This window comes from Onychostruthus taczanowskii, unplaced genomic scaffold (assembly GCF_017590055.1).
Source record: "Onychostruthus taczanowskii isolate IOZ18803 unplaced genomic scaffold, ASM1759005v1 scaffold40, whole genome shotgun sequence".
In the NCBI taxonomy this organism is placed as follows: Eukaryota; Metazoa; Chordata; class Aves; order Passeriformes; family Passeridae; genus Onychostruthus; species Onychostruthus taczanowskii.
The window spans coordinates 2,900,878-2,928,387 of record NW_024501460.1 but is presented as its reverse complement, the minus strand read 5'-3'; the positions used below and the strand labels follow the sequence as shown (position 1 = coordinate 2,928,387).

Genomic DNA, 27,510 nt, shown 5'->3' with positions numbered 1-27,510 from the left:
TGTACCTTTCCACCACTGCCCCACCAGGCAGGCTCATCCCAGCAGCTCTGGCTGGAACATCAGTTGTACACTTAATTCCATCCTCATAATTTCCCTCCCTACTCCGTTACCTTCTTTAATTACAAATCAGACTGCACTTGTGACACATCATTTTATGATTGAATATAGACTTCAGACTCTGTTGGTATGAGGCTTAATAATGTCTCAGCTTTTAAATCAGTTTTACAGGCAGTGTTTAACAAAACTCTCATATAGCATGGCATGAAACCATCAAAAAGAATTATGATGTTATTCTATTTATTTACAATTGAATTTTGCTTAGATCAGGGAATAAAACAGGCCTTTATATTTGCCTTACTTTGGACTTTACTAATGCCTCAAGAAAATACTATTGGCAGGGTTTTTCCCAACTTTTGATTGAGTCAGAGGTTCAAATTTAAAGTGTTTGCCTATGATTAACCTTTTTCTTCAATAAAGTCAAGAGATGCTATAAAGTTAAATGAATGTAAAATCGAGTGCCTGATGAACAAGAGGACTGTGCTTTTTTTCACAAATCAGACTGCTTGTAATGAAGATACAGTAATCAGTCTTCAAGAATCAAAGGATCTCCCTAGACACAAGGGGGATCAACACCAAGGGCAGCATGCAGGTTTTGGTAAGCAGGCACCTGTAATTATGCAAATGAAATGGTGGACTCTTACTTCAGTTCCTTGAAGGTTTTTTTCCTAATCAGTTCCACCATGTGCAAAAGGATTCAGTGTCTCTTCTTGAGTTTCTATGCAAGTAGAGCCTATTTTTTTCTGTTCTATATGCAGTTTCTCAGCATGTTTTCTCATAGCCTATCAATTCTGTGTCAGCTGGCAAACCCCTGCCTTCCTGCTCTGGTTCTGGATGGCAGGGCTGCTGCAGTCTGTTCCCTCTTCACTCTGCTGGAGCTGGAGAGATCTTGTGGGTGCTGTAGCATTGGATGTTGTGTCATCAGGTATTTGTGCTGAGCTGATCTCTGTCTGCTGAAAAGCATTCTCTTCCAATTTGTGTGCCATGTTCAGGGGCGAGAACATTGTCTTTGCAATCCTCTTTCTCATGCAGTATTCAGAGAAACTAACAAACACCAATGTACAATGAGACAGGGGTTTATTTTGGCTACTGTCAATGAAGAAGAGGCATTTTTTGCTCTCTCTAGGGCTCTTTGCCTATGTTCTGCAATCAGTGTATGCCCATATCAAGGTCCATATCGTGATATGGTGGCCATGACACTTATGAATGCTTAGAAGAGTTAGGTGTCTTTCTGTGTTGGCTTCAGATTACAGGGGTATCAATGCCTCTGAAGGAAATGAAAAGCATATTCTAGCTTCTGTCTCTCCCTTTACCACTGGATTCTTGTAGAGGTATAGATACTGGCACAGCATTTATAATATCTAAATACAGTCCTCATGTTTATGCTTACCTTAGTGCTACTTAGTCTCTTGGTAAGCATAAGTTGCCATGACTGCGCAATGTTATACACCCTCTTACTCCATGAAAGTGGGATTTGACCCCATGGAAAATACACTGACAAATCAAAATGTGTAATCGGTTTAAAGTTCAAGGGTGCAGCCAAATCCTGAGCCAGTGTAATTTGACCTAGATTCACTGAAGCAAGGAGAGCTGCAGTGAACTACATAAACAGAAGAACCAAGCCACTGTGGTTGCCCTCATATGGTGAGGATGATGAGGAAATACTTAATGCTTTATGATGGCAGTGGTTTGCTGCTTCAGCAAAATGTAGTTTCAAAACAAACAAACAAAAAAGTTTTCTTATGCAACTTTCTACAAATAATAGTGATTATTGAACACCCAGGATGCTGAAAAAACTCTTGATTGAGTTTAAAGGATACTAGCAACATAAGCCTGCTTTTTTCTCTTTCTATACCAGTGAAGGGAATGCTTAATCAATGTTCCCACCACTTGGGCCAAAAATCTGTTTGTCCTACATTTGCTCCTGATACCTTTGGTAGTATACTCCAATGTCCCCATGACCCCTTGCCCCCAAGCTCCAGGTCCATCTAGAAATCGATGTGCTGTAACTTTCAACCCTGCATTAGCATCATTGCAACAGCTTTCATCAATAGCTCAGGTATTTGTTTTAGTAACCATTACTCCAAGGACACTCTTTCCAACTTTCAGAGCCAAAGTACCCTTCAGCCTTTATATCTCTTCAAGGACTTTCTCAGATTGGCAATTCTTTATTCAGAATGCCTTTATGTATGAGAAACAAAGCTTGGGAAATGTCAGCAGCTTTTGAACACTAAGATTACTGGACATACAGAGGCGCAAAATTTGCTAATCCAAACCCATGTGTAACTCGGAATGGCGACTTCTGGTTATTGCTCCCAGCCATTTCAAGAAAAATGTCAAGGTTAATTGGACAGCTCTAGGAACCAGAAAGAACAGGTTAAGGGTAGGTCTCAGATGTAATTTCAATTGGTCTGAGGTTGCCAATGCCTATGTTACCAATTAATGCTTCCTTGATTTGCACTAGTATAACTGACTTCATCTCAGTCCTAGAAGGAATCAAAATGAAACATTTTAACTAGTTCTGGGAATTTTACCTTTCTTTCCAGCTGCCTCAGTACGCCTGAGCACCTGTACTAACTACTGATAAATAATGTACATTACCTTCTGCAACACCAGATATCTTTGTAACCTTCTTCCTCTGCCACAAGGAAGACATTACCAATGGCTGGTATTAACTTAGGCTTTGTGCAGCTATGGTAATTTAGTCATACCTTTTGTGTTTATATTCCAAATCGACAGGAAATAGGAATTCAATTATGTCATTCTAAGGGGCTCGGGCAGCATAAAATACTGCACAATTTCAGGTCTTTTCAATAGAGTCTTTTCATATCTATCATCCCAAAGCTGAGTTGGTGGCAAATAGAATAAATGGCAGAAACAGATTCAGACTGACAGCAGTCAGATACATGAAAGAGGAAAAAGAAAGAGGGCTGAAGTTAATTCATAGAATGACTATTTGAATAATATTAATGTCTGGATTTATGGGGGAAGGAAGGATCCAAACTGATTTTTGTTCAAGGAAGGCAGAATTTACTATATATGATGCAAAGACTTTTTTTGGGGAAAAAAGTATTTTTGTTGTTAAATCGTATAAAACAAAAACTAGACTCTGTTGTTAATCGTGTCTCAAGCTTCTGATACAACAAGGTTTGCCAAATTATTCATCCCAACGTGTCTCAAAATTTAAGGCTGCAAAACTTCTTTGACAGTGTCCTACTTTGTAAGGTTGGCAGTACACCTAATGCATTGCTGTTTATAAACAGGATGAGCCCCTTTGGGAAAGTTACTATGACTGCAAAGACACACTGTGCTACGGGGAATCGCCATTGCTCACTAAATAGGTGACTTCATTGTTCCACTTTAACTCTTTTAAATGCTGAACTAGAATCTAAAACTCCATTGTTCATTCATTACATGAAAAAAAAAAAAAAAAAGGGTTCCACTATTCCACTACAGATTGCATGGCTAAAGCAAGAGCTTCTGTTAAGATAACAAATTAACGGGAATAATCGGTTTATGTAACACGGTCAAACGCACCTCGGAGCAGAGGAGAATGCACCTGCTCGGAGCGGGGCAGGGCGCAGGGGGCCCGAGGAGATGGATGCCCAGGGGCTGCGCATCCCTTGCTCCCTCTCTCCATCCCTCCCTCCAGCCAGGACCGCGTTCCTCCACGTGCCTGTCCCCGCACGCCGCCCGGCTCCCCGTGCCGCGCGGGTGCCCCCGGGGCTCGCTCTCCCCCATCCCTTCTCCCCCGCTCCCTAAGGGTCCCTCTGTCCCTCCCTCCTTCCCTACAATGCCCAAGCTCAGCCGCTCGACCCGACCCGCGCTCGGTCGGGTGCCTCGCGTGGGGGCTGGGGGCATCTGAGGCCATGCCTCCCTTTTCCCCCCGAAAAATCTCGCCCTGAACGTGGCCCGTAGGGGCGGGGGTAGCGGCGGGGAGAAGGGAGGGCGGGCAGCGGGGGCTCTCCGCCGGCCCCGGTGGAGCGGGGGGCAGGGAGGAGAGGGGCAGCGGCGGCCCGGAGGCAGGCGGCCCCGGCGGGATGCGAGCGTGTGCGGGAAGGGGACGCAGGGGGACACTCACCATGGCGGCGGAGCGGCGGCGCGGCGCTGTCCAGGGTATCGCCGGGCTCGGTGCGGCTCTGCAGGCGCGGCCCCCGCGCCCGCCCTATAAGGCACCGCCTCCTCCCGGCACCGGCACCGGCGAGCCCGCCCCCGCCGGTGAGGGCGGGCACGACGAGGGAGAGACCGCCGGGCCTCCGCCGAGGGAGGGCAGAGCAAAGCGGAGGGATGGGGAGGCGGTGGGGAGCACTATCTGAGCAGGGGGAGAGGCTGTGTCGTGCTGTTCCATCACCCACCCAGCTGTCACGGCAGATGGTGGCCGTTTGCCTTTGTTGGAATCTACCCTGTCGGGAAGATTCAATTCATTGTCGGTCCGCTTTGGGAGCAGACAGGGTCACTGAATCTCTTGGATTCAACTTGGGTTTGGTCTATGGCCCAGCACTCGTATTTACAAACTGAACTTCTCTAACCTGAATCCCTGAACCCCTGAATCCTGCACACACTGTGCCAAAGCGAGATCCACCTAATGGTTACCGGTTGGTCTCAATTGTCTCAGAGGTCTCTAAATGATTCTATGATTCCAACTGCGGCATCTCCCAGGAGATCTGTCTGTTAGCGGGGGGCAGGGAGGAGAGGGGCAGCGGCGGCCCGGAGGCAGGCGGCCCCGGCGGGATGCGAGCGTGTGCGGGAAGGGGACGCAGGGGGACACTCACCATGGCGGCGGAGCGGCGGCGCGGCGCTGTCCAGGGTATCGCCGGGCTCGGTGCGGCTCTGCAGGCGCGGCCCCCGCGCCCGCCCTATAAGGCACCGCCTCCTCCCGGCACCGGCACCGGCGAGCCCGCCCCCGCCGGTGAGGGCGGGCACGACGAGGGAGAGACCGCCGGGCCTCCGCCGAGGGAGGGCAGAGCAAAGCGGAGGGATGGGGAGGCGGTGGGGAGCACTATCTGAGCAGGGGGAGAGGCTGTGTCGTGCTGTTCCATCACCCACCCAGCTGTCACGGCAGATGGTGGCCGTTTGCCTTTGTTGGAATCTACCCTGTCGGGAAGATTCAATTCATTGTCGGTCCGCTTTGGGAGCAGACAGGGTCACTGAATCTCTTGGATTCAGCTTGGGTTTGGTCTATGGCCCAGCACTCGTATTTACAAACTGAACTTCTCTAACCTGAATCCCTGAACCCCTGAATCCTGCACACACTGTGCCAAAGCGAGATCCACCTAATGGTTACCGGTTGGTCTCAATTGTCTCAGAGGTCTCTAAATGATTCTATGATTCCAACTGTCTGTTAGGGAGGGATTGCTAAGAAAATGTTTGGGCTGGCTAGGAAGGAAACAAAAATCAGACAGAACAGGAGCTACAGATCCCATCACAACTCAGCCTCTGATACACAACAGAAAAAGTGTCAGGGAAGGAAGTGGCTTTGTTCTGGGTGTAATAAGCACAAAATCTCACACCTTCAAAACTCATTTTTTGTTACAAGTGGTAACAAAGTCTTACAGCTACTATAAAACATTTATGTAAACTATCAAAGTTGGTTGAAAATTTCCTCCTTCTTTATCCCTGCTTTTAATAAACAAAACAAAATAATATTTCTTAAAAACTATGACCATTTTTAATTTTTATTTTATTTTCTAAAGGAAAATTTATCAAGAAATTACGTATCCATATATGCACTTCTGCCTTCTCATAGCTGCCTTCTCAGTTCTGTGTTCATAATTTGGTTGACCAGAGCTCAGACATGTGTTTCCATGTCAGTGGGAAAAACAGTGGAAATAAGTCAAGGAAAGCATGTGTGGTGCAGGACTGGTGTCTTCTTCACAAACTAAAGCATATTTGATGTCAGACATGCTATATTTGTCCAAAATTTAGCACTGATGTTCTGGACTTTGAGATTTCCTCCCTGATTGGCTCTTCTTCCATGTACTACTTCAGCCCTTGCTTTCTCTTGGATCTAGACACAGAGATCCACCAAAGACAGTGAATATGGTGATCTTCCCAGGGCTGCTGCCTGCCCAGAAACGATACTGCCAGGAGATTCATGTGAAAGCATGTCCTTATGTAATTTATAACCCACTTTTACAGACACAAACTTGTTTGCTCAAGCTTTCAAATTCAGCATGTTAGTCCAAACTAACTGCCCCAGTTCCTGAGGTTGACCTGCCAACCTTTCCCCTACTTCATCTTTTCCATAGGTTATTCATTTAATTCTTTGTGCATAATTACAAACCATCTTGAAATACTGAGGAGAAGTACTTTCTATACCTATTTTTTCCCAAGAGAAATTGTTCACTAAACAGAAAATTGTCCTCTTTGTCCAAAAAACTCGTCACTCTTTAGGTGCTCGTCCTCTTTAGGGCGAGGAACAGTTTGGAAGCTGACTGACAGAGGAACATAGAAGTGACCCAGTGCATTGCAATGCTTTGGCTTCACAATTTCTAATCCAATTTCCTTATAGTCCAAAATAATCTGGGTTAGTGTGTCAAGCCAAATCTAGACCTAAGAATATGGTAATACAAGATATTTTTGTCTTTATTCTTGTTATTCTTTGCCTAAAACAGAAAGGAAACCTCTGTTCAAGTTTGGTAAAGATATCACATTTCTAATTTCTTCAGTTCCTTGCTCCTGACACGTTATGTTCATACTAATTGATAGTTTTCTTCCTTAACTAGTTTCCTTCTACAGTAATAACTTTCTTTTTTAGAAAAACAATAGTGTCTCCAGAAGAACAAATAGGATTCTGGTGGCATCTAAGAGAAGCTGTAATAGCATTACAGATATTTTTAACACCTCTCTAATGACCTGAATTTGGAGGTTTAAGGGCTGTGGCTGGATTTGGATTCATCTGTTTTGTAGGGAGAGTGATGCCACGCATTTAGTTGGATCCCAGGCACTAAGCAGAGCAGACCTCTGCCAGCCAGCTTTCAGTGGTTGTTGAGCAGCACATTGTCCTGAGATAAAAGGCAGAAAAATAAGTTGACATATGGACAAATAGACTTGCTTAGTTCCAGCTGAAATTCCCTGAAAACTGGCAGAGTAGGAAGAGGCAGTTTAAACAGCACTTCATTCTGGGGCAATGCTGTTACACAAGCACCACTGTTCAAAGTGCAATACCACAGGGAGTTAGCTTGAGCACTGCTGGTCTAGGGGTGGTTCTAGGTTGTACTTTATCACAAACTGCCTAATTTACAGAATCACAGACTGGTTGAGGTGGGAAGGGACCTCTGGAGATCATCTGTCCAATCAACTTGCTAAGGCAGAGTCTCATACAGCCAGCTGCCCAAGGTGGTGTCCAGTCAGGTTTTGGATATCTCTGCATCTTAGAAAAAGCACCATTGAGTTGCAATGACTTCAAAGTTGACAGGTCCCACTGGGCTTACAGCTCAGTAGGAAACAGGGTGGACTAGGTATCACTGATCACTCAACTACCAGCAATGCTCAACTCCCACTAAGTTTCAACCAGCAGGAAAAAGTTTTAGTTTGGGAAAGAAAAGTCTTTCTGTCTCCCATTACTATGTCACCTACTAGCAGCCACTTGACCTGACCATGACCTGACCTGACCATGACCATGACCTGTTCCAAAGCTTGGAATTTAAACTCAGGAGACATGACTGTTTCACAATATTCTTCTGCCAGCAGCCTCTATCAATTCACTGGGAAAATGTCTCCTTGGTCTCTGAGCATCTAGCTCAGATGAAAGAGGATGTCTTTCTTCTGTTATCCATTCTTTTGCTAATTTTTTGGCACAGGACAGTGATATGTACCTGCAGATTTCAATTTTGCTAGTGACACCATGGGGAGTTACAATGTCAGTGTGACAGAATAGAATCATAGAATGTGTTGGAAGAGACCTTAGAGATCACCTAGTTCCAAGGTGTTCTGTCATAAACAGGGGCACCATTCTCTAGAACAGCTCACTCAAGGCCCCATCCAACCAGGGGTGGGACATCCACAGCTTCCCTGGGCAACCTGTTCCTCACCATCCTCACAGTAAAGAATTTCTTCTGTATATCTAACCTAAATTTCTCCTCCTTCAGTTAACTTTTCCTAATTTCTGTTAATTTTATTAACTCAGAACTGTCAGTAATAAAACTGCACGCAATTAAATCTGAGTAATCAGGCTGAAGTGAAAATCTGGAAGTTTGTTCCCTTGTTTTTCTCTAGTATGGTTAGTTCTTTCTAAATGTTATTTTCAGCTTTGAAATTACAGCTGGTGTAATATGTTCGTAAAGCTAATGCCTGCATTAAATTGCCAGCTGCAAGCAAGTAAAATAAAAACTAAGTCAAAATAAATGTATGCAGGCAGAAGCACTGAATTGAGCAATTGTGGAGCTCTGAAGTTTCTGTAGTAAATATTTTGTTTTAGCACCCTCTCTCGGACATGAACCAACACTGCTGATGTTTACTCTTAAAAGGCTTGGCTAAAGCTGGAAAGCATTTGCAACAGGAAAAGTGCTTGGCTGCAGTCACAGACAAGGTTAGTTATGTATTTTTGTATTCTATAAATTAACGTAAGTAGAATTTTCTGATCCCTCTTAGGCTTATCATGTTTATACAAATAGTCTGTGCTGTTCTTTTAAGTCAGCCAAGAACTGGGAAAAGCATGAGGGCTCCAAAGCAAATACTGAAGGTGAGTTGTATGTCTCCTGTGAGGAGCCTGCTGGCATTAACCGCTGGGAATTAAGGATGAACCTGAATGAACCTCTTACAGGCACCAGTATTTGGTGTTAGGGTAGCCTGTGGAGGTCCCAGTTTGGGACCATGGTCTTGCTGTGTCCTACATCCAAGAGCTCACAATGTCATGAGTAACAGTGTAACACAGAAGGAAATGAATGGGAGGAAGCTGTTTCTCTGTATTCCCACCACAGGAAAAGAGAAGTGTATTAATGCCAAAAGAAAATCAGCAGTGGGAAGATCAATGAGTATATTCTGAATAGCAGAAGAGGCTACAATTTGCACCTTCTGCCTTTACTGTAACCACCTGCCTGGCTTCTGGGGTACAACTGATAGGCAGTCAAGTTCCTATACATTATTTTGGCTCCAGTAGTTGATGTGGTTGCCAGTTACCTTCAGAGATACTATATGTGCCAAGAGAAGGCTTAAAAAATTAGGACACTGTAGAACAAAAACTGCCTGGATTACTTTAACTTGCTTTTCCTGCCCACATTCATTTTACTAAGCCTTATTTGCAATAATAGCCTTCGGCAACACTCCCACTTCATCAATGCAGGGTGCGGATGATAATAAATAAACAGGAGGCCATGAATGATGCAAGGATCTGGAAAAGGACAAAAAAACCCCCAACAAACTTAAGTGGCTGAAATTCTTTTTCAGGACAAGAATAAATGCCTTATATAGAACAACTTCTATGCTGTTTACATATAAATTTTTACAGCTAGTCAATGATTTCATTCTTCCTTCTGCTGTCTCCCTGTAGGTAACCAAGTGTGGGTTTGTTGAAGTGCTGAGCACTTGCAGCAGTACTCAATATCAGCAAAAGCTGTGCTACAAATAAAGGGAGGCATGAGATTTTCCCCACATGCCAGCTCAAAAGCAGGCTAGAAGGGGCAATCAAAAATCAGTTGATATTTCAAATGTGTCTGTCTGCCTCAGCCCTCTCGCAGGTGAAGGAGGGATAATAAGATCCCTCCCCTTGTCTTGCTATGCAAACACAAACAGTGGTTAACGGGCTGCTGTGAAACAACTGGTTGGTCTAGATGCATCAGCTTTCACGCCCTGAAAATAAGGTTTGTGCCCTCAGTTTCTGCACCCCTCTTCCCTGAGCTAAAGAGTCTTTAGCTCTGTTATTCATTGTGGGGCCTTGTTGCTTTGAGGAAACATGTCAAATGCTGCTGCTGCTCTGGGCCAGCCCATGGTTTGGTGCACTGTTGGGCAGAGGCCCCCTGAGTGCCCCTTCGCTGCAGTCTGGTGCTGCAGTCCTGCTGCTGCCTGATGGCCTGAGCATCCTCTTTTCCCCACCCCCAAAATATATGTCAGGGTGCCTGTGGTTGTACACGCTGAGAAGATGTGGGAAGATTGATCAGTGTTGAGCATCACGGGAAAAAGTGTTCAATGAAGAATATTGATAGTATGCAGCAAGCATGTAATGAGAGGACAGAGAGGTCATAATGTCATGAGGGAGATTTTTCCATCCTCCTCAGGGAATGGATGAGCTCCAATTTTGTGACTCTGCATCACACATATTCACTTAAGGAATTGAATATGCCAAGATAAGATTTGTATAAGTAACCTAATATCTGAACTTCAGTAAATAGAAAACGTCATGTGCCCAACAGTAGTTCTGTTTTCTTTTGTGTGATTGTATGGGGTTTTGAAAAACAACCACGTCTACATTGCAGCTCACCTATCCCAAGTGTATCATCATTGGTATTGTACATACTTTTGGCAAATAAATGATACATAGTGGGATAGATATGTATTTATTCATGTCATTTAACTTTCATCTGAAGAAAAGTCTTAGGTAAATACATGTAACATATTTGGGCTTTTTCATTCATATGGAGATCTGCATATAAATCTTAACTGACACAAAGTGGCTCAAAAGAAAGAGTTTATTGTATGTATTGGGAAAAATAGACTAACAGTGATTGTGTTGACTAAATGGTTGGAGGAGGAAGAGTTTCTTCTTGTATCTCATGACTTGGTTGTAGAGTAACACCCCCAGTTACCCCTCACCTATACATCTACCTCCTATTGAAGTGCCCCAGCCATTATGCCAGAAAGTCCTTTTTATGTCTGTCCTGAGGACAATTTCAGTAGTTCACCCATACTGGCATTCAGCAGTCTCAGGCAAGAGATTAGAGGGAAAGTCTAATGGAGTAAGGAAGACTTATCCTCAGTGGAAGAGGACCAGGTTAGGGGACACATACACAAAATGGAAATATCTTAAGTTCCCAGGGCCTGAGAGGTTGTGTCCTTGACTGCTGAGAGAGCTGGCTGATGTCACTGCGAGGCTGTTCTCAATTAGCTTTGAAATACAATGATGACTGGGAGATGTTCCTGGAGACTGGATGAAACCAAGCATCTCTTCTGTCTTTAAGGGAAGCAAGGAAGGTCTGGAGAACGCCAGGCCTGTGAGCTTCATCTCAGTCCCTGGAAAGGCCATAGAGAAAATCCTGCTGGAACTCATGTGGTCTCCGAAACCATGAAGATCAAGGTAACTGTGACTAGTCAAAATAGATTTATGGGCAGGAAATAATGCCTAAGTCACCTGCTGGCCCTCTACAACAGGGTGACTAGCCCACTGAATGAACTAGAGAAAGGGACAACATAAATAAGTAAAGTTAAGGTTTTCCAATCTGAACATATATTGATTAGATGGCATTCAACCTGTACAGAACATATGAGAACTTTAATTGCTACTTGTTTTCATTGTTTACTATCTAGTCTATTAGAATCACAGAATATGCTGAGTTGGCAGGGACCCATCAGGATCATCAAGTCCAACTCCTGGCCCTGCACAGGACACAGGACAGCCCAAGAATAACTATGTGCCTGAAATTCCATATTGCCTTGAGCAGTACTATTTGTGCTTGAATGTATGATCCATATATATATATATATGTATATGTATATCTCCTCATGTATATCTGAGGCCTATATACATGGATCACGTATATTTATTGCTCCAAAATTACTTGATTCCAAGATTAAGTCTTTCTTCAATTCTGAATGCTGTGTGGTTCTGCAATACTTGGGGATGTGATGTGAATAATCTATTACTACTGTTATTATATGAGTTTGGAACCATAGGATGGTGTATTTGGATTATTTTAATAGCTCTTAAATTTGACATCTATTTTACAGAAAAGAGAAGGTAGTAGTCCCATATCCAGAGAACTTACTCTAACTGCAGATGATAAGCAAAAAAAAGCAGAGAAACAGAACAGTGCAGCTAGGAGAAAGCTTATTTTTCAAAAATAATATGGTAGCAACTGTTACTACTTTGTTTGTAATACAAAATAAAACTTGCTTAAGTATATGTAACAAGTGCTGAGGTGGGAATTGTAATAACATCTAAAGATCAGGAGTCATGTCAAAGTAAAACTTGGAAAATAACAGAAAACATGTTTCAAATTAAATGATACTTGCAAAAGATATGCTAAGTGGTTTAATACTCCAGGCAGAGTATTAAACAGGGCTTGGAACATTGGGAAAAGAAGGCTAGGATTGGAAAAAAAGAACTCTAGGTTGATTTGGTGAACTCACAGCAGGTTTAAGGATGTGGACGGGGGAACCGCACATGCAGGTAATTTTCTCCACAGGTATGTTGAAAGGAGGAGACGTGGCATGCTCAGAGTTCAGGAAAGCAATTTTTAGCTTTGCTTAAACAGGAAGATTTTTAAATACTACATAAAAGAAACAAAGAACTGGACTGGCTTTCTCTGATGTGTCACTACAATGTTGGCATGCCCAAGGGAAACTAAGCTTCTGTAGTGCTGGATTTACACACGTTTCCAGTAGTTTTAGAAACATTAACCAGCACACTACAAAGGAAAATTTTAACTTCATTCCAGTGCTAACAGCAAAGTCCATATCACAATCAAGATTATCTCACAGTTCTGAGAGATATTATTTCCTCAGATTTCTTTTAAGTGGGAAGGGCCAGCTTTGATGTGCCACCACCATGTCAACAGAGGGCAAGAGCCAAGGCCAGGTGGAATTCGAACAATGTCAGGGCATAGAATTGCTTCCTTGACTAAGGCCTGGATATTCCTGTTGTCCCTTTATAGAATCCCACTGGGGGGATGTGAGGGCAGGAATGGCAAGAGGGGGAAGGAGGATGAAGAAATCAGTTTGCCCCATTCCTAAATCTAAGTCATAGAGCGATGGAATCAGAATGGTTTGGGTTGTGAGGGACCTTAAAGACCATCCAGTTCCACCCCCACTGCTCTGGGCAGGCACTTTCCACCAGACCGGACCGCTCAGAGCCTCGCCTTGAACCACCTCTCCGCGGCTCCCTGCCCAGCTCAGGGCTCCAGCCACCGCCCCTGGGCTTTACCCCACACGCCGCTCCCTCCGCCTTCACACAGCCCTCATCGCCCCCACCATCACCACCGTGCCGCAGGGCACACCGGGACTTGTAGTCCTGGCTGGCGGGATTGCCCTTCCGCTCCGGCCGCTGCGGAGGAAAAGGAACTACAGCTCCCAGCACAGCCCGCGCACCTCCACGCGCCAGCGCGATGCTCCGGGAGCCCCGCCCCGCCTGGCCGCCGGCTCCTCGGCGGCGGGAGGAGGAGGAGCAGCGGGGCTGCCGCGGCCGCCGGCCCGGCCCGGGTCCTGTCGGCTCCCCCCGGCCGCGCCATGTGGCAGAGCATCGGGCTGACCCTGCTGGTGATCGTGGCCACGCTGGCCTGCGTGCTGCTCTTCATGCTGTGCGGTGAGTGCTGGGGCGCGGGGGGCGGCTGCTGGCCCGGCTGCGGCGGGCGGTGCCGGTGCCCCCCGGCCGCCCTCGCGCCGCCGCGCCGGGCTCGCAATCTGTGGTGGTTCCTCTTGGCTCGGATTGACTGGGGGAAGGAAAAGGGCACCGTGCCCCGGCCTGTGGGGGAGCGTGTGTGGTGTGCAGCGCCCTCTTCTCTTTGTTCCCGAGTCGTTCCCAGCCTTGATATGCTCCCAGAGCCCTACTTCGGGGTTGAATTCGCCGTTTCCTCTGGAAATTAGGACTTTTTTTAGTGACGGGACTCCTGCGCAGTCACCCTGTGCGGCTTCTACATGCATGGGTCTGAAATGCCAGTGAGTGCAGGAAGTAAACTTGGGACCGGCATCTCTGGGCTTCTGACATCTGCTTGCTGGAATTGACTGAAGACAGCTCTTAGGAGTTTTTTTCTTACGTGGATCGAGACGGGGATGGCTCAGGGGGGACCTCGTGGCCCTGTACAAGCACCTGACACGGGGCTGTAGTGAGGGCCATCTGCTGTGCATGCAGTGCGAGGCCCAGGGGAAATGGCCTTAAACCGAGACAGGGGCGAATCAGATTGGGTATTAGAAAATGTTTTTTCACTGTTAGGGTGGTCAGGGATTGGAACAGGTTGCCCAGGAGGATGCTGGAGTCACCATCCCTGGAGGTGTTCAGGAGGTGTCTGGATGTGGCACTGGGAGATGGTTTAGTGATTTAGGGGCTACGGTGGCAGTGCTGGGTGAATGGTTGGACTGGATGATCTTAAAGGTTTCTTCCAACCTTGATGACTTGATGATGATTCATCCAATGATTGCTTTTTTTTTTTTTTTTTTTTTTTTTCCCCCCTTTTTTTTTATTTCTCCAAATTTTTTTTTTTTTTTTTTTTTTTTTTTTTTTTTTTTTTCCCCAATATGCAGAGGGAAGGGTTATTTCAGTGGGAGGGATGACTTGCAGGTCTGCTGGGAGTTTTTGGAAGGAATCAGCAGTGCAGTGTGTGAATGTTGTGGCCAATATGCAGAACTTGCAGCTCTCAAAACAAACAAACAAAAACCACACCAGCAAATTCAAACTGTGCCATAATATGTGTTGAGAGGCTTGTGAGACTTACAACCACTTGTGAACTTACCTGGTACCTTGGTGGCAAGTGTGTTTACAAGTGGTTTCTGAAAAACCGAGGGAGTGAAGACTGATGTTTAATAATTTAAAAACTGCTAATTGTTGTGAAAATGACAAAGCATTGTGGAAAGATTTTGCATTGTCAAGGGACTGGACAGTGAAATGGAAAGTGAAGTCCAGTATTAACATGTAGGAAAGAAAGTGAATTGAAAGTGTGAATTGTACATGCATGGAATTTGTGAGGAGAAATATAATGGAATCAAACTGAGCTGCTATTATCCCAAAGAAAGGATTAGCTGAACTAATTGCAAGCATTTCTCCAAAATATCTCTGTAATGCTTTGTAGCTAGCAAACAGGCAACCAAACTTTAGAAGCCTGAAATAGAAGAGAAAATGTCATTATGCTGCTATAGGAATCATCCATGTGCATGTGTCTCACACAGTGTATTTTCTTGATAAAGTGTGTCACCTCATTAAAAAAATGAAATCCTAGTTTCTTTTTAAAAAGATAGGGTTTCTGTAACAATTCTTTCTTGAGAGCTGTGAAATTATTTCTGCATTGAAGAAACTCTAAACAGGTTAGATTTGTCAAGCCTGGAAAACAGATGACTGGAGAAGGGGTGATGGCTGTATCACTGAGTAGCAAGGCAAAAGTGAAGTGGGAAGCGTTGTGAAATGTCATCATTGCAGAGGGGTGGAGTACATGAAGTTAAATGATCAAACAACAGGCTGAAAACAAAAAATTGTCTTTTACACAAAAGACAAAATAATAAATTTTTTTGCGAGCTCATCAACAAGGAATATTTTCGATGCTGAAACTTCTGTCATTTAAAGTTCCTGGAAGAAAGGTCAACATCGTGGTCATTATCTTGGGTGAGGAAATCTGTGAAATGCTGATAACTGGAACTGCAAGGCTATACTTTTTGCTCTTTTCCTGCATGTCCTGTACTGTCTGTTGTTACAGACTAAACAGTGACCTAAGCAGGTATTTATTCAAGTTTCTCTACCCTCATTGGTGTTGACTGGCCACTTTCCAACTTTTAGAAGATGCAGCATGGTAATTGCTAGGGCTTTTATATCTAAGTATGAATACAATATCTTTGTTTGCTGTCTTGCTGAAAGTGTAACACAATTTTGCAACCTGCTGTTCAAACTCAGAAACAAGCATCATTTTCCTCAGGCCCTTCTGCCTTTGTCTGTGTATGACAAATGGAATTTGAATGCTAAGCATTAACTTTGGTTGATAACATAATTATTTGCCTAGTGGTTTCTTGGTTAAAGAAAGCAGAAGTAATGAAAAACTTTATTTTTAAGTGGCTTGTAAATACTTAGCTGTATGGAGTTACATATTGGACATTGATCTTGAATTCCATGAATATGTTGCTTTGAATCCTTCATTGTATTTTACTTTAATGAGTGTCAGACTTTATAAAATGATTACTGAAAGTCACCTGGATTTCAGATGTACTGAACAGAGGAAGCTGACACATTAATTGGGTTTTTTGGGAAGGGATTTGAACTGTTACCATGTTAGAAGTGACTCAGTGGGATTTGATAGTGATTTATAGTATTTGTAATTATTTTTCCATTACTCAGCATTTATTAATTATTTGACATTGGTTATACCATTTATGCTTCTTTTGCCATGGAAAGTATTCAAGTAAAACAGTGTCAAGACTACTACTGGGAAAAAAAAAAAAAAAAGAGTACTTTGAACTTAATTGTTTATCCATGTTAGTGAGAGGCAGTTCCCTGGGAAGGCTGGAAAAAGTAGCGACCTCCAGGTGTGAAGGTGGTGAGGAAACTGCCTAAGTGTTGTGTGTGACAGGATATGAGCAAAAGCCAGCAAAAACCAGTGAGACATACAAATTAATGGACAAATCTGACATAGGAAGGGCTGGGTATAACCTGGAGTAAGCATCTGACAAGACGTGTTGAACAGCCTGGAGAGGAAGGGTCAAGAGTGTAAAGAGCTGGGACTTGGATTTTGAGCTCATGAAAGGACTCATGGTGTGATTGCCTGTAGAGAGTAATAAACTTAAATATCCAGGATCATGTGGATTTCTGCTGCCCGTCCACATATAATATGATAAGGGCTATCAAAACTTAAACAATGAGTAAAACATTCACTTTACCTTTTTTTTTTTTTTTTTCTGACATGAAAAGACAAAATTCAGTGCACAAATTATCAGAAGTTACTTTGCTGGTTCTTCAGCAATGTGAGTTAGGCATTTTTGTCTGTAAATTTACTTTGAATAAATGGCCTGATTTCCTTTTCTTTAAAACATGTCTGAATGCTGGCAACTGCTACTTTCAGTGTTAATCAGAATTAGTTAAGAAACACAGGAGGCTTGCAGCTAGCATTTGTAAACTGATCACATCTGACACAGAAACCACTGAGGTACTGTACACGGCAAATTTTCATTTGCTCTTTTAAAAGTGGAACTAAGGTGACTTGCTTCCACTTTTTTCATTCCCATCTTTTCTGATTTTCTGGTGGTCTTATTGCTGATTTTGTGTATTCCATGTGCCTCTGAGATGGGAGGAACTTGTGCATAGTCAAGGATGTAGGATAAAATAAAATACCAGCCAAGGTGAACTCTAGTACTGCTTACCTCTGTGTATTTGTTATATTTTCCCAGTGTAGCAATGCATGAAGCCAAGTGAAATTGCCAAAGTGCCTTCACTGGAACAGATGGAAGCATTCATCTCATTTGTCAAAAGAGGCTAATGAAATGCACGTTGAGACATACAACCTTAAAATAAAAATCATGTAACTCTAAGTGCTGAAATGAATGTGTGGTTCACTTCAGAAGTATGAATTCAGCTGCAGATGGGAAAACATTTCAGCCCTAAATAATTCTGCCTGAATGGCTTTTCTTTAATGCTTTGCTTAAACAGTTTTGTAACTATCTTCAATGAATAATTCTTGGGAAATACCTTAACAGATGAGGAAAGTCATGCTTGACTAGACCACTCGTAAAAAGAAAATATCCTTTAATTTGAAGTAAATGGGAGATGAGAAGAGAGCAATTTTCCTTTTGCTCAGTCAGCAAGCAGCAAGTGGTAGTGTTGCAGCAAGTGGTAGTGTTGCATTAAATGGAGCAGGTTTATGGAGCTGTGCAGAGCCAAGCACCATGTCACCTGATGTCCTCTGTTATCCCAGTGTCAGAGTAGTGCTTCCTTCAGGCTGATCCTCTCCATAGCAAAGCTATACACTAGGGCAGTATACTAGTGCTCCACTGTTTCCATCAGAGATGTGGATGAAGTCACTTGTGCATGATTGCAGGAGGTATCTAACAGAGCTCAGAGAAGAGCCCTGTTCTCCCAGATCTAAGGTTAGCATCTCAACTTCCATGCTGCAGCAAGTGGTATTGTTTTTGTTTTTGTTTTTTTTTTTTTTTTTTTTTTTGGGGGGGGGGTTTTTTTTTTGGGTTTGGTTTTTTTCCCTTTGTTTTTTTTTTTTTTGGGGTTTTTTTTTGTTTGTTTGTTTTTTGGGTTTTTTTTTGTTTTCGTATTTTTTGTTTTGGTTTGGGTTTTTTTTTTTTTTTGGGGGGGGGGTTTTGGGGTTGTTTTTTTTTTAGCTGTAGCTGTTTAGGATTTTCTGTGATGGGGACTTCAGCATTTGAATATAGGCAACATTCACCATGGTGATACCCCAGTTTTAAATTAGTACCCATGTTCTGGCATGATAGGATCCTATTTTCAGGTCAGTAGGGACAAAGAAGTAAAATGATCTTGCAAGACTACACAGGAATTCCACAGCAGGGTCAGAACTGGAAGCTCAGTCTTCTCCGTGTTACTGCAGTTACTGCATCACCATCCTGTCTCTCTTGGTTTCATTTGTATTTCGCATAAGAAAATCAAGTTGCTTTTACCCAGAACTCCATATTAACCCTGGGGTTTTTCTTTTTTTTGCTTTTCCTGGTTCAAATGGAAGAGGAAAATGTGGTCCAATAAAGAAAACTCTGTTGGCTGTTGCATACAAGGCAGTGAAATGTGAATGAAATAGATGGACCTGAGACTTGTTATCCCTCACTTTTGCAGTGGGAGTAACTTTGTAGTTGGATCACTGTTTCTTTCCCCTTTACAAAGAACCAGGAGCTGATGTGGGAAGTAAGAGAAAAAATAGTTTAATGAAGTCTAGTCAAACCATAAAATCTGATTAACATCTGAATTGCATGCATGTTACATACATCCTCTATGAGTCAAAGGCTTTGACTCACAGCCCCATCTTTACAAACACATTGCATCGTGATTTATTAGAGGGGGGTTGACATACTGATGGCGCAGTACCAGATGTATCTTTACATGGCATCTGGCTGTGGCATTTTTAAGTGAGATGGTGGCACCCAGCTTTTAATGAGTACTAAACTCTGCAAGGCTGGGTGCTGCTGTTTTGCCTAGCTGCAAAACACTGGTAAGCTTAGATTTTGTAACACAGGATTTGGGTATGTGCTACATCAAGAGCTGGATCCCCTGCTTTGCGCTGCACTGATGTATGTTTGGTCCAGCTTACTGCTTTGAGAGGCAACTTCTTTCACCAGTTAGTGTAGAAATATTATGTATTATAGTCTGCATGTCATCACTGCTTGTTTGCTGAAGGCGTGTTGTAGGTGTGCTGTTTGGCTTCCACAGGCTCAGTCAAGCTAAGGATGATTTTAAAAGGTAAATCAAATAGCTAAAGTAAATAAAGCAAGCACTGAAAGACTGATTCTATTCAAATGCTTTGTGTGTGATGAAGCTAAACCAGTAGGACTTCTTTGAGAGCAGCTTACCTGAGCAGAGTGGAAGCGTTAGAGATGCAAACCAATGGTGTCACTTAGGTGTCCAGGAAAAGCTCTACAGCAAAAAGCCCACAAAGCTAAACTGAGCCACATGCAGAAAAGAATGCCTTGAGATGCCCATTTTCCTTTTCTTGTGTTTGTATTTTAAATTAGTTTACAATTATTTTCTTTTTCTAAACACAGTTATGTAACTTGCAGTTCTTCAGTGGCACAGTGACGGGTGTTACCATTTTGCAGTGTTCTTAAGAGAATGAGAAGTTAATAGAAAATGCATTGTCTTCTGATTCAGAGACAATGTGAATCTGCCTCCAGGCTTTGTGTCTGTCTGTGTGTGTGGTTTTGTTTAATGATGTATTTAGTTGATATTGTTGCTGGAGAGATTTTTTTCTTACCCAAAATAACTTGTTCTTTAGTAGTCTGGTTATTTCCAAGAAAATTCTTATTTATTTAGTGACAGAGAGGCTCAGCTGGAGAGGCAAGTCCAAACTTGATTTGGACAAGTGTGTTTGTTTTGTGAACTTTTTTTTACCTTTCTATCCAAGCTGGCATGGTAACTAGAGCAAGTGAAAGAAATCTCTCTACTTTGATTACTTAATACCTAAAGGTTTCTGGTACAGGCTGGGAGACCTAGAGGAGAGACAGGTGAGTCTCTCTCCTAGGAGACAGGTGAGGTTTTTTGTGCTGGTTTTCAAGCCTGGTTGCCCTCCCACTAATGCCTTTGTCTTCGCCTGTTGTAATTTTCTTTTCAACCCACTGTATTGTGGTTTGTTTCACCTGCCTGTTACCCCTGGTCTCTTTGTTTGGCTGCTAGAACCAGTCCCCTCGGCTGGTTATTTACACTGTCTTGTTTGTAGTCTGAAGATAGAGAGCTCCAGAATCTGTTTATGGTACTTGGGGTTTTGGATACTTAGACCATTCTGTTCTGCTCTCTAACTCAGACCAAACACTGAAAATAAATTAGTGCTGTTTTTGTTGAGAGTGCAAATGAACTTTTTATGTTCTTTAGTATTTCCCCAACACACTCTCCATAGTACTTCTGGCTGTTAGGTAGCCTGTTTGTAGTGATAGAGGAAGCATGTAGTTCACTTTATTTAGCTTATTTAAAATACCTCCTTAATTGGAATATCTATTTACACCAAATGTACTCAAGTCATGTTTCTATAAAGTGCCCTAAAACCCTTCTGGGAATGCCCTAAATATTTTTGCCTCATCCTGCTCCCTCTCCCCTTTCAATGGAAGCAGCCTTCAAAGAGCTGCTATCTCAATTTTTACTCCTAGTTCTGAAAGAATAGAGAAGCCAAACTCAGGCATCTACAGTCTTTTCTTTTCCTAGGTGCAAGGGAATGTAATGCATTTGTGGGACAGCAGATTTGATTTAATCACAGGTCATTTAAGGGGTTAGGTATTCATGGGAAAGGAAATATTGTGTAGGCTTTAGGAATTAATTTAGATCATAAAAGGTTGTCATATAGAAGTTTTTCTTCAATTTCCTCTGGAGCAGAGAAGTTACTGAAATTAAAAAACTGCAGGATATGAAAAGTATTCCAGGAAGGAGGAGAAGGGTGGAATCTTGTTTTTGTCATAAGGAATGGATTGCCTGTATTGACTCTGATTACAGAAGAGGAATAAATATAGAGGTGCTGTAGTTATATAAGTGCTATTTATTTATTAGTTAGTTGTTAGTCTTTCTCCCCCTTTTCTAATGTGTCCTGTTATCCATTCCAAGAAGTCTGCTTCTGCTGGAAGTTGTGTAATTGGGAGGACAGTTTTCCCTAGCTCTGTAAAATAGGGCTCTTAATAACTGAATAGGTCAGCAGTCTAGGCTCAAATAGCTGGCAAGACCTTCTGAACCGAGAATGGGTCTATTAAGTATAGTCTCTGTGCAGGCCAGATCAGTGTTGGTGTTGCAAATGATGTTTGTATAGCATTTGTTTTCAAAGAGCTGTTTAAATTTTGCTCCACTTAACTGTATTTCACAGATAAGTTGTGTTCCTGTTCAGTGGGTTCTCTTAAAATGAAGATCCTGGCTTGGGTTTAGGTATATTAATATCTGCTTTTTCAAGTTTTATTTTGGCTATCTGTTACAGAAACACTTAGACAAGATAGAGGAGGAGGAGCAGGTGGATCTTCAGTATTTTTAAGATAGATTCTAGAAATGTGGCCATCTCAGCTCTTTACTTGTATAATTTTGGGACCCAGAGTATTTCAGCGGTGGAGCAGAACATAGATTTACCACAGAATGTTAATTTTACTTTAGTGGGATTTGGGCGTGGTGAGGGAATCTAACTGAATTTAGTGGTCTTTTAATGAACATAAAGAAGACCTTGTCCATTTCAGAATAGGATTTATTATAAAATATGATATTAATTTGAGGATCTGAGCAAGTGTGCTTAATAGTGATCATGTAATGCAATTTTTAAAATGTGATTTCCAGAATGGAGTGTTTTCTGGGTGAGGGGAGCAATTCCAGTGCTTTCACAGTGCCTGTGTAATGAATCCTGAGTCCTTGTTTGAGATATAACCACAGGACTTCTTTTTTCCTGACAATTAAGACTTATCTGGGTGATGGTGATCACCCACCTACTTGCTGTGGCAGTTCAGTTTGGAATGCGTAGGGCTTTTCCTGCAGCTTAAATGTTGCTTCTGGATGAGGACGACTTTTACAAAGTTGAATTGGTTTTTATGACTGTAAAAAGGAGTGGATGTGGTGTGGAGGGCTGTTGGGGTTGGCAGGTAGTGGTTGGGAGCTGTTCAAATGTTTTTTCCTTTTTGGATACACTTTGCCGGCGAGCTGGCTATCAATTTGTATGAAATAACTAAGCAGTATCGTTTTTCTTTCTCCTACAGGATGGTATGTAGTCTGGCAATTGTTCCTGTCTAAATTCAAATTCCTGAGAGAATTGATAGGCGATACGGGGTCCCAGCAGGGAGACAACGAGCCTTCAGAAACAGAAACTGAACAGGAAACTCCGCCCTCGCCTCAGAGGGGGAGACAGAAGTCGGCTCGGCAGCGAAGGGCACCTACGGAAGACACGACTTAAAGTACTCCATTGGACTTCTGAGTAAACTGTGAATGGTTAACACCTCTGCGCTGTGTCCTTCAGTGGTGTGACCGTACTGAGAAACTGACCTAAGAGGTACCGTTGATCCCTGTGAACCTTTACTTCTGAGCTACCAATGGATGATGCTACTGCGGTAGGGGTTCAGGGAGGGCTTCAGCAGCAAGTCACAGAATACTGGAAGAAGGGAGAGGTGGAGAGAAATCTCCATCACAAAAATGCTGAGCTCCTGTATCTCCCGTCTCAGCACGCAGATGAAGAACAGGTCCTGGACCGTAGGCTTAGCCTTTGCATTAGTCTGAACATAGTAAATATTTCAGACTTGAAATAGGTAATAAATTATTTTTTCTTTACAGCACTGTAACTACATATAATGAAATTGAGTTTTATTTCCTTAGCTGTATATGAATATATATATTTTTTCAACCTTGAGAAAGCACGTTAACTAAAAAATCAGTTGAAAGGATATCCTGCTTTAGAACATATTCTAAAGTGAGATTTTAGTTAAGTTCTTGTGTATATAAAAAATATAAACGAAATATGAAAAATCCTATTAGGTACACATGATCCGGAGGTTTTTATTATCTCCTCTTTTTTAAAAAAGAAGGAGATGCAAAGAAAGCAATTGGATGGCAAGACCTGTTTTCTTGGTTTTGGTATATAAGAAGGATTATAGTTTAAACAGTCCTACTAGGCTTCTGAATGTTTTTCCTGAACCTTTTACTCCAAGTGCAGCCTGTGCTGAAGACGGGAAGGTGCCTGGGTTATGCACTGCTCACTGTTTAGTATTCTCAAGTGTCATCTTTGGTATTTGGATAATGAGCCCTTCTCTTAGCTCTCCTTGTACACCTTTACATCAGGTATTTGGTATCTAACATAACTTTTTTTTCCTAGAAGCAGTTAAGGCTCTCTTAGCAGTTTGTCAGACATCACTAGGACACTCTGACAGTGTTCCAGCAGGGAATTCAATACCTCATGTTTGCTGGAGGACTTACAGATTTTTACCAGTAATCAGCAGTTGCTCCTGTTTTCTCTGAGGATGAGTTCTACAGCTGTTTTGACATTGCACTTCAGAATGAAGCGTTCCACTTCTGTTTATGTACCAACTCTGAAGATGGATGCATGAGATTTTGGAAAGATGAGCATGTGTGAAGCCACCTTTTTGTGTATGAGGGAGAACTACCAACAGGTCTCGTCTTGAACATCTTCAGTTTTCTCTCAAAGTCTGGATACGTGGTAGTGTTTGGATCGTTGTTCCATGTATAAAAACTTAATCAGGACTTTAAAATCGGTCTTGTATTTTTAGCTGTTAAGAAGTTTAAGCCTGTGGCTTCCAAATTGTGGTTTGGTTCAGTTATACGGCTGAAAGCAGCAGCATTTAGGTTTTTCATCAACTAGGCCTACATCTAGGAAAAGAGCACTCTGTTAGTGCCTTTATGTTTTAATTTGTCAGTTTTGGATAGTGATCAAAATCCAATGAGGGGCATTCACTTCTTAAAATCATTTAGATGTTTCAGTATTAAAATACGTAAGGTAGATCAGCCCTGACTTTTCCTTTGGAGTCTAAAAGACTGTTTCATTTGCTAGCATGTATATATTAAGCATAAGGTTGCATTTTGAAGCATGATTAGGCAGTGCTATGCACATATCCTGTAAACACATGTTGAAATACTGATTGTCTCCTCCTCTGTCTTGCGTGCTGGCAAGGGAATGTCTAATGATGGTTGATTGTTTTTGGTTTTTTTTTTTTTTCTTTAATTAGTAAACTTCCCATTTGTTCAAACTGAGCAGAAGCAATCAGATTCTATTCCCTGCTGCATTAAGTTATGTGAGTTTGCCTCACATAACTTAATGTCACAATTTTCTTGTGTACTTATATCTTGTCACATGGTGAGACTTTCAGTCTAGCAGTGCTAATTAAATACTGGGACATTTTTCTTAAGAAATTATCATCTTCATCTTAAGCTTTGCTAATATAGGCTTATAAATAAACTTGCTCTGTACTGACATAGGATATTGACACTCCACTGCACTTCACTTTGCCTAGGCTTTAGTGCACAGAAGACAGCAAAAGGCTGATGCCTATAGTATCCCTGGCTAAGAAACAGTAACTTAGTTCCTGCTTCTAGGAGCTGTGAAGAAATTTGAAGGTATGGCAGTATACATGGCTAGTTCAGGGTAGCTCTGAAGGTGCAACAATCAAGACTCTGGAGCAAGATAATAAAGGAGAAATCTGTGTGGGTTTGAATGTGGACAGGGATCAAATATGCAATAAGATGGACATGGAACCTCTGGGTAGCTCATCTGCTCTAGCCAAACAATTTTCTTCTCCCTTCCATTCTGTCTGTAGGTGTACATTTCACTCCCAAAGTTATTTTCAGTCTCTTTCTTTTCTTAAACAGCTGATGCTATTTTTTCAATCTTGTTGTGACATAGCTGCCAATAATGCTGTCTCCCTAAGTGTGTAGCTTTAATGGTCTTACTAGTGGCAGGCCAAAGGTATATAATATAATGTGGTTTGGAAGAATTTGAGATGCTAATGTCTTCTGTCAATGCTTAATTTTTCTTGAAGGAAACTCTAGTGAAATCTTTGTACAGGGCACTTCATGCAAACGTGTAAGAGCAAAGCTGCGAGTGTGGGACATGTGCTTGTGATAAGAGCTGGGTTGTGATTGCTGGCAGTCCAATATACTCATGTCTTCAGGGTTTCTTACCAATGTCCTTCTGAAACGTTAGTGGTGGGTAAGCACTTAACTTTGAATTCACCCATCCAAGTCTGAAACCTTACAAAGGCAACAGGTTGGTCTTCTTTTGTTTAGCGGGATCTATTTTTAAAACGATTGCCTTATTGTTGCAGCCGTTATCTTGAATGTATTTTGGGTTCTTATTTTAAATACAGTCATATCATCTTTGTTGCAGGGGCTGTGTAACTTTGAATAAGCAGTAATTTCCTCTGTTGTATGTGACAGTGTTGCAATTTGTGATCACATTGCTGCTTAATACCAGGTTTTACACTGAACTAGAACTGTGTATGTCCTTCTGTTTCATTTGGAAATGACCAGCATAAAGAATGTGTTCAGTGTGGTCATTTGCTTCTTCAGTGTTACGAAACTGTACCTAAAGCTTCTGTGGTTGTCTGTTTTCATCATTACTGTTCTTTTAACTGACTGCACAGATGAAAAATAAAATAACCAGTCTTGATATGAATATTTGACCTGAGTGATTTTCTGGTTACATTTTTGAGTGGGATTTTGTCTGTAGAATTAGACTGCTTGTTTGAGTGTGAAACACTACAAAAGAGGACTTGTCAAAAGTCACATTCTAGCTGGTGTAATACCTGCAGATGACTTCATTGTAAAGGGCAGGTTTGTGTGTATCTCTTAGAGTAGTTGTTAGTAAAGGTGTTTTTTCTACCTTATACCTTGAAACCTTTGGGTTTTATTTTAGCAACTAAAAAACCCAGACCAAACAACAAACCCCCCAAAAATGAAGCCAACTCCTGGCTCTGCTTTTTTGATCTAAGACTGGTTGTAGACTCTAGTTTTTCTAAAATAAGTGTCTTGGTAAAGTAGGAAGTTCTTATTTTGGAAATGAAGATGGACAGGAGAAGGAAGTGAGAACATGCTTCATCCCTTACCGCTTCTGTTAAGTAAAATGCATTGTATCCTGAGTTATTTTATTAAATAATCAGACATTAAAAGAAGATTTTGAAGAAAAATCTGAAATATCTTGAGAGAACAAAGTGTTCTGGTGGTGTTCTACTCTTCTTACTTTTAAAGACAAGCTACTAATGGAGTGCAGCAAAATGTCTTGGTGTTATGTGACTTGAGCACCTGGATCTTTTCACCTTAGAAAGTTGGATTTGTATGTGGTGGTTTTTGTTGGAGGCTATTATAAGTGAGAACAATCAGTGAAGGGCAACTGGTGTCAAGTGCATGTGAAACACGTGCTTGCTTTTCTGCTTTGGTGCTGGTCCCAAAGATCCCCTCTGGGGTCTGTTCCAGTGGGATGAATGAAGGTGCCATTGTACAAGTTTGCCCCAAGTTCCACCAAAAGCTGTTTCAACCAGTACTGTGGGCACGCATGTTCTCTCAGGAGTCTCCTGTGGCCTTGGCTCTGTGTAATTAAAATGCACAGTCTTTATCAAATACAAGCAGTGTTACATCTTGCTTGGGTTTTACTTGCATGAACATTTTTTATCCGTGATCAGACTGGAAGCTGGCAGTGTGAATATGCTGGGTTTTATGTTAAATGTTAAGGACATGAATATTGCTGTGTTCTTCACGTCAACCGGAAGCTCTTATGCTTTGATCATCTGTGGGTGTTCATAATCACAGTGTTATCTCTGAAAGCTGGATGGAAGGGAGATACTTTGGCACTGCTTCACAGCGCCTGGCAGAAGGCTCTCATCTGGTCTAGGGCTAATGTTCATGTGTAGTAGTGTTGGACTCCAGGCAAAGGAATTATTTTCATGAAGGGGGACACTGTGATCAAGTACATCTTGGGCTTTATTTTCCATCTGTTTCTATTCATGGGGCTTTTCAGTTTCCATAGCAGGAAATGAATAGCACATTATACATAGCAAAGTTCCTTTAACTTTGGCAGCTGAGAGACTCTGATATGTAGGGAAAGATGGGATAGGGCCATAATGTGGCCACTCTGGTCACTGTCCAAGTATTGAACACATAACCTGCTATTTGTGGTGTACCTGCCTCTGCTGGCCTTGTGTCGCTGCCACTGTGACTTGTCCCATATGCTGGCAGTGTACTTGAACTAAGAAGGGTAAGAAGATATTGGATCTGTGGCCTGAGAGGTAGTTGCCTGTGAATCTTTTTCCCTGGGTCTGGGTGTGCTGAGCAATTCAGGCAGCTGACTTGTGTCCACAGTCTATTAAAACATCCAGCCTTCTCTGCAGGTAGGAGTGAAGTTTCAAGATGAGAAGTTACATGTAACCTATGTCTTCCTCAGAACACTCTGAAGGAGAATACCTTGCTCTATGTCAATTTCCTCTCCTCTGCAC

At 42.3% G+C, this 27,510-nt stretch overlaps 2 protein-coding genes across 2 annotated transcripts in view; one reads left to right on the top strand and one right to left on the bottom strand.

Annotated features, from left to right (window-relative positions):
* ELOVL2 (ELOVL fatty acid elongase 2) overlaps positions 1-4,885 on the bottom strand; it is a 50,130-nt gene extending 45,245 nt beyond the window's left edge. Inside the window, exon 1 of the mRNA XM_041413198.1 lies at positions 4,830-4,885. Coding sequence (XP_041269132.1) covers positions 4,830-4,832 — 3 coding nt within the window. The 5' untranslated portion in view covers positions 4,833-4,885. The remainder of the gene's footprint in view (positions 1-4,829) is intronic.
* An 8,443-nt stretch (positions 4,886-13,328) lies between these two features.
* SMIM13 (small integral membrane protein 13) lies at positions 13,329-25,697 on the top strand. The gene is made up of 2 exons (XM_041413252.1): positions 13,329-13,510; positions 22,279-25,697. Exons 1-2 carry the CDS (start codon positions 13,435-13,437, stop codon positions 22,470-22,472), a joined length of 270 nt encoding a protein of 89 aa, XP_041269186.1. The 5' UTR covers positions 13,329-13,434; the 3' UTR covers positions 22,473-25,697.
* Positions 25,698-27,510: the final 1,813 nt, after the last annotated feature.

Bases quoted from the DNA above. Each gene is read 5' to 3' on its own strand.
- SMIM13 (XM_041413252.1), top strand. From the start codon at position 13,435: ATGTGGCAGAGCATCGGGCTGACCCTGCTGGTGATCGTGGCCACGCTG. The intron at 13,511-22,278 runs GTGAGTGCTGGG...TTTCTCCTACAG, and splicing joins GCTGCTCTTCATGCTGTGCG to GATGGTATGTAGTCTGGCAA.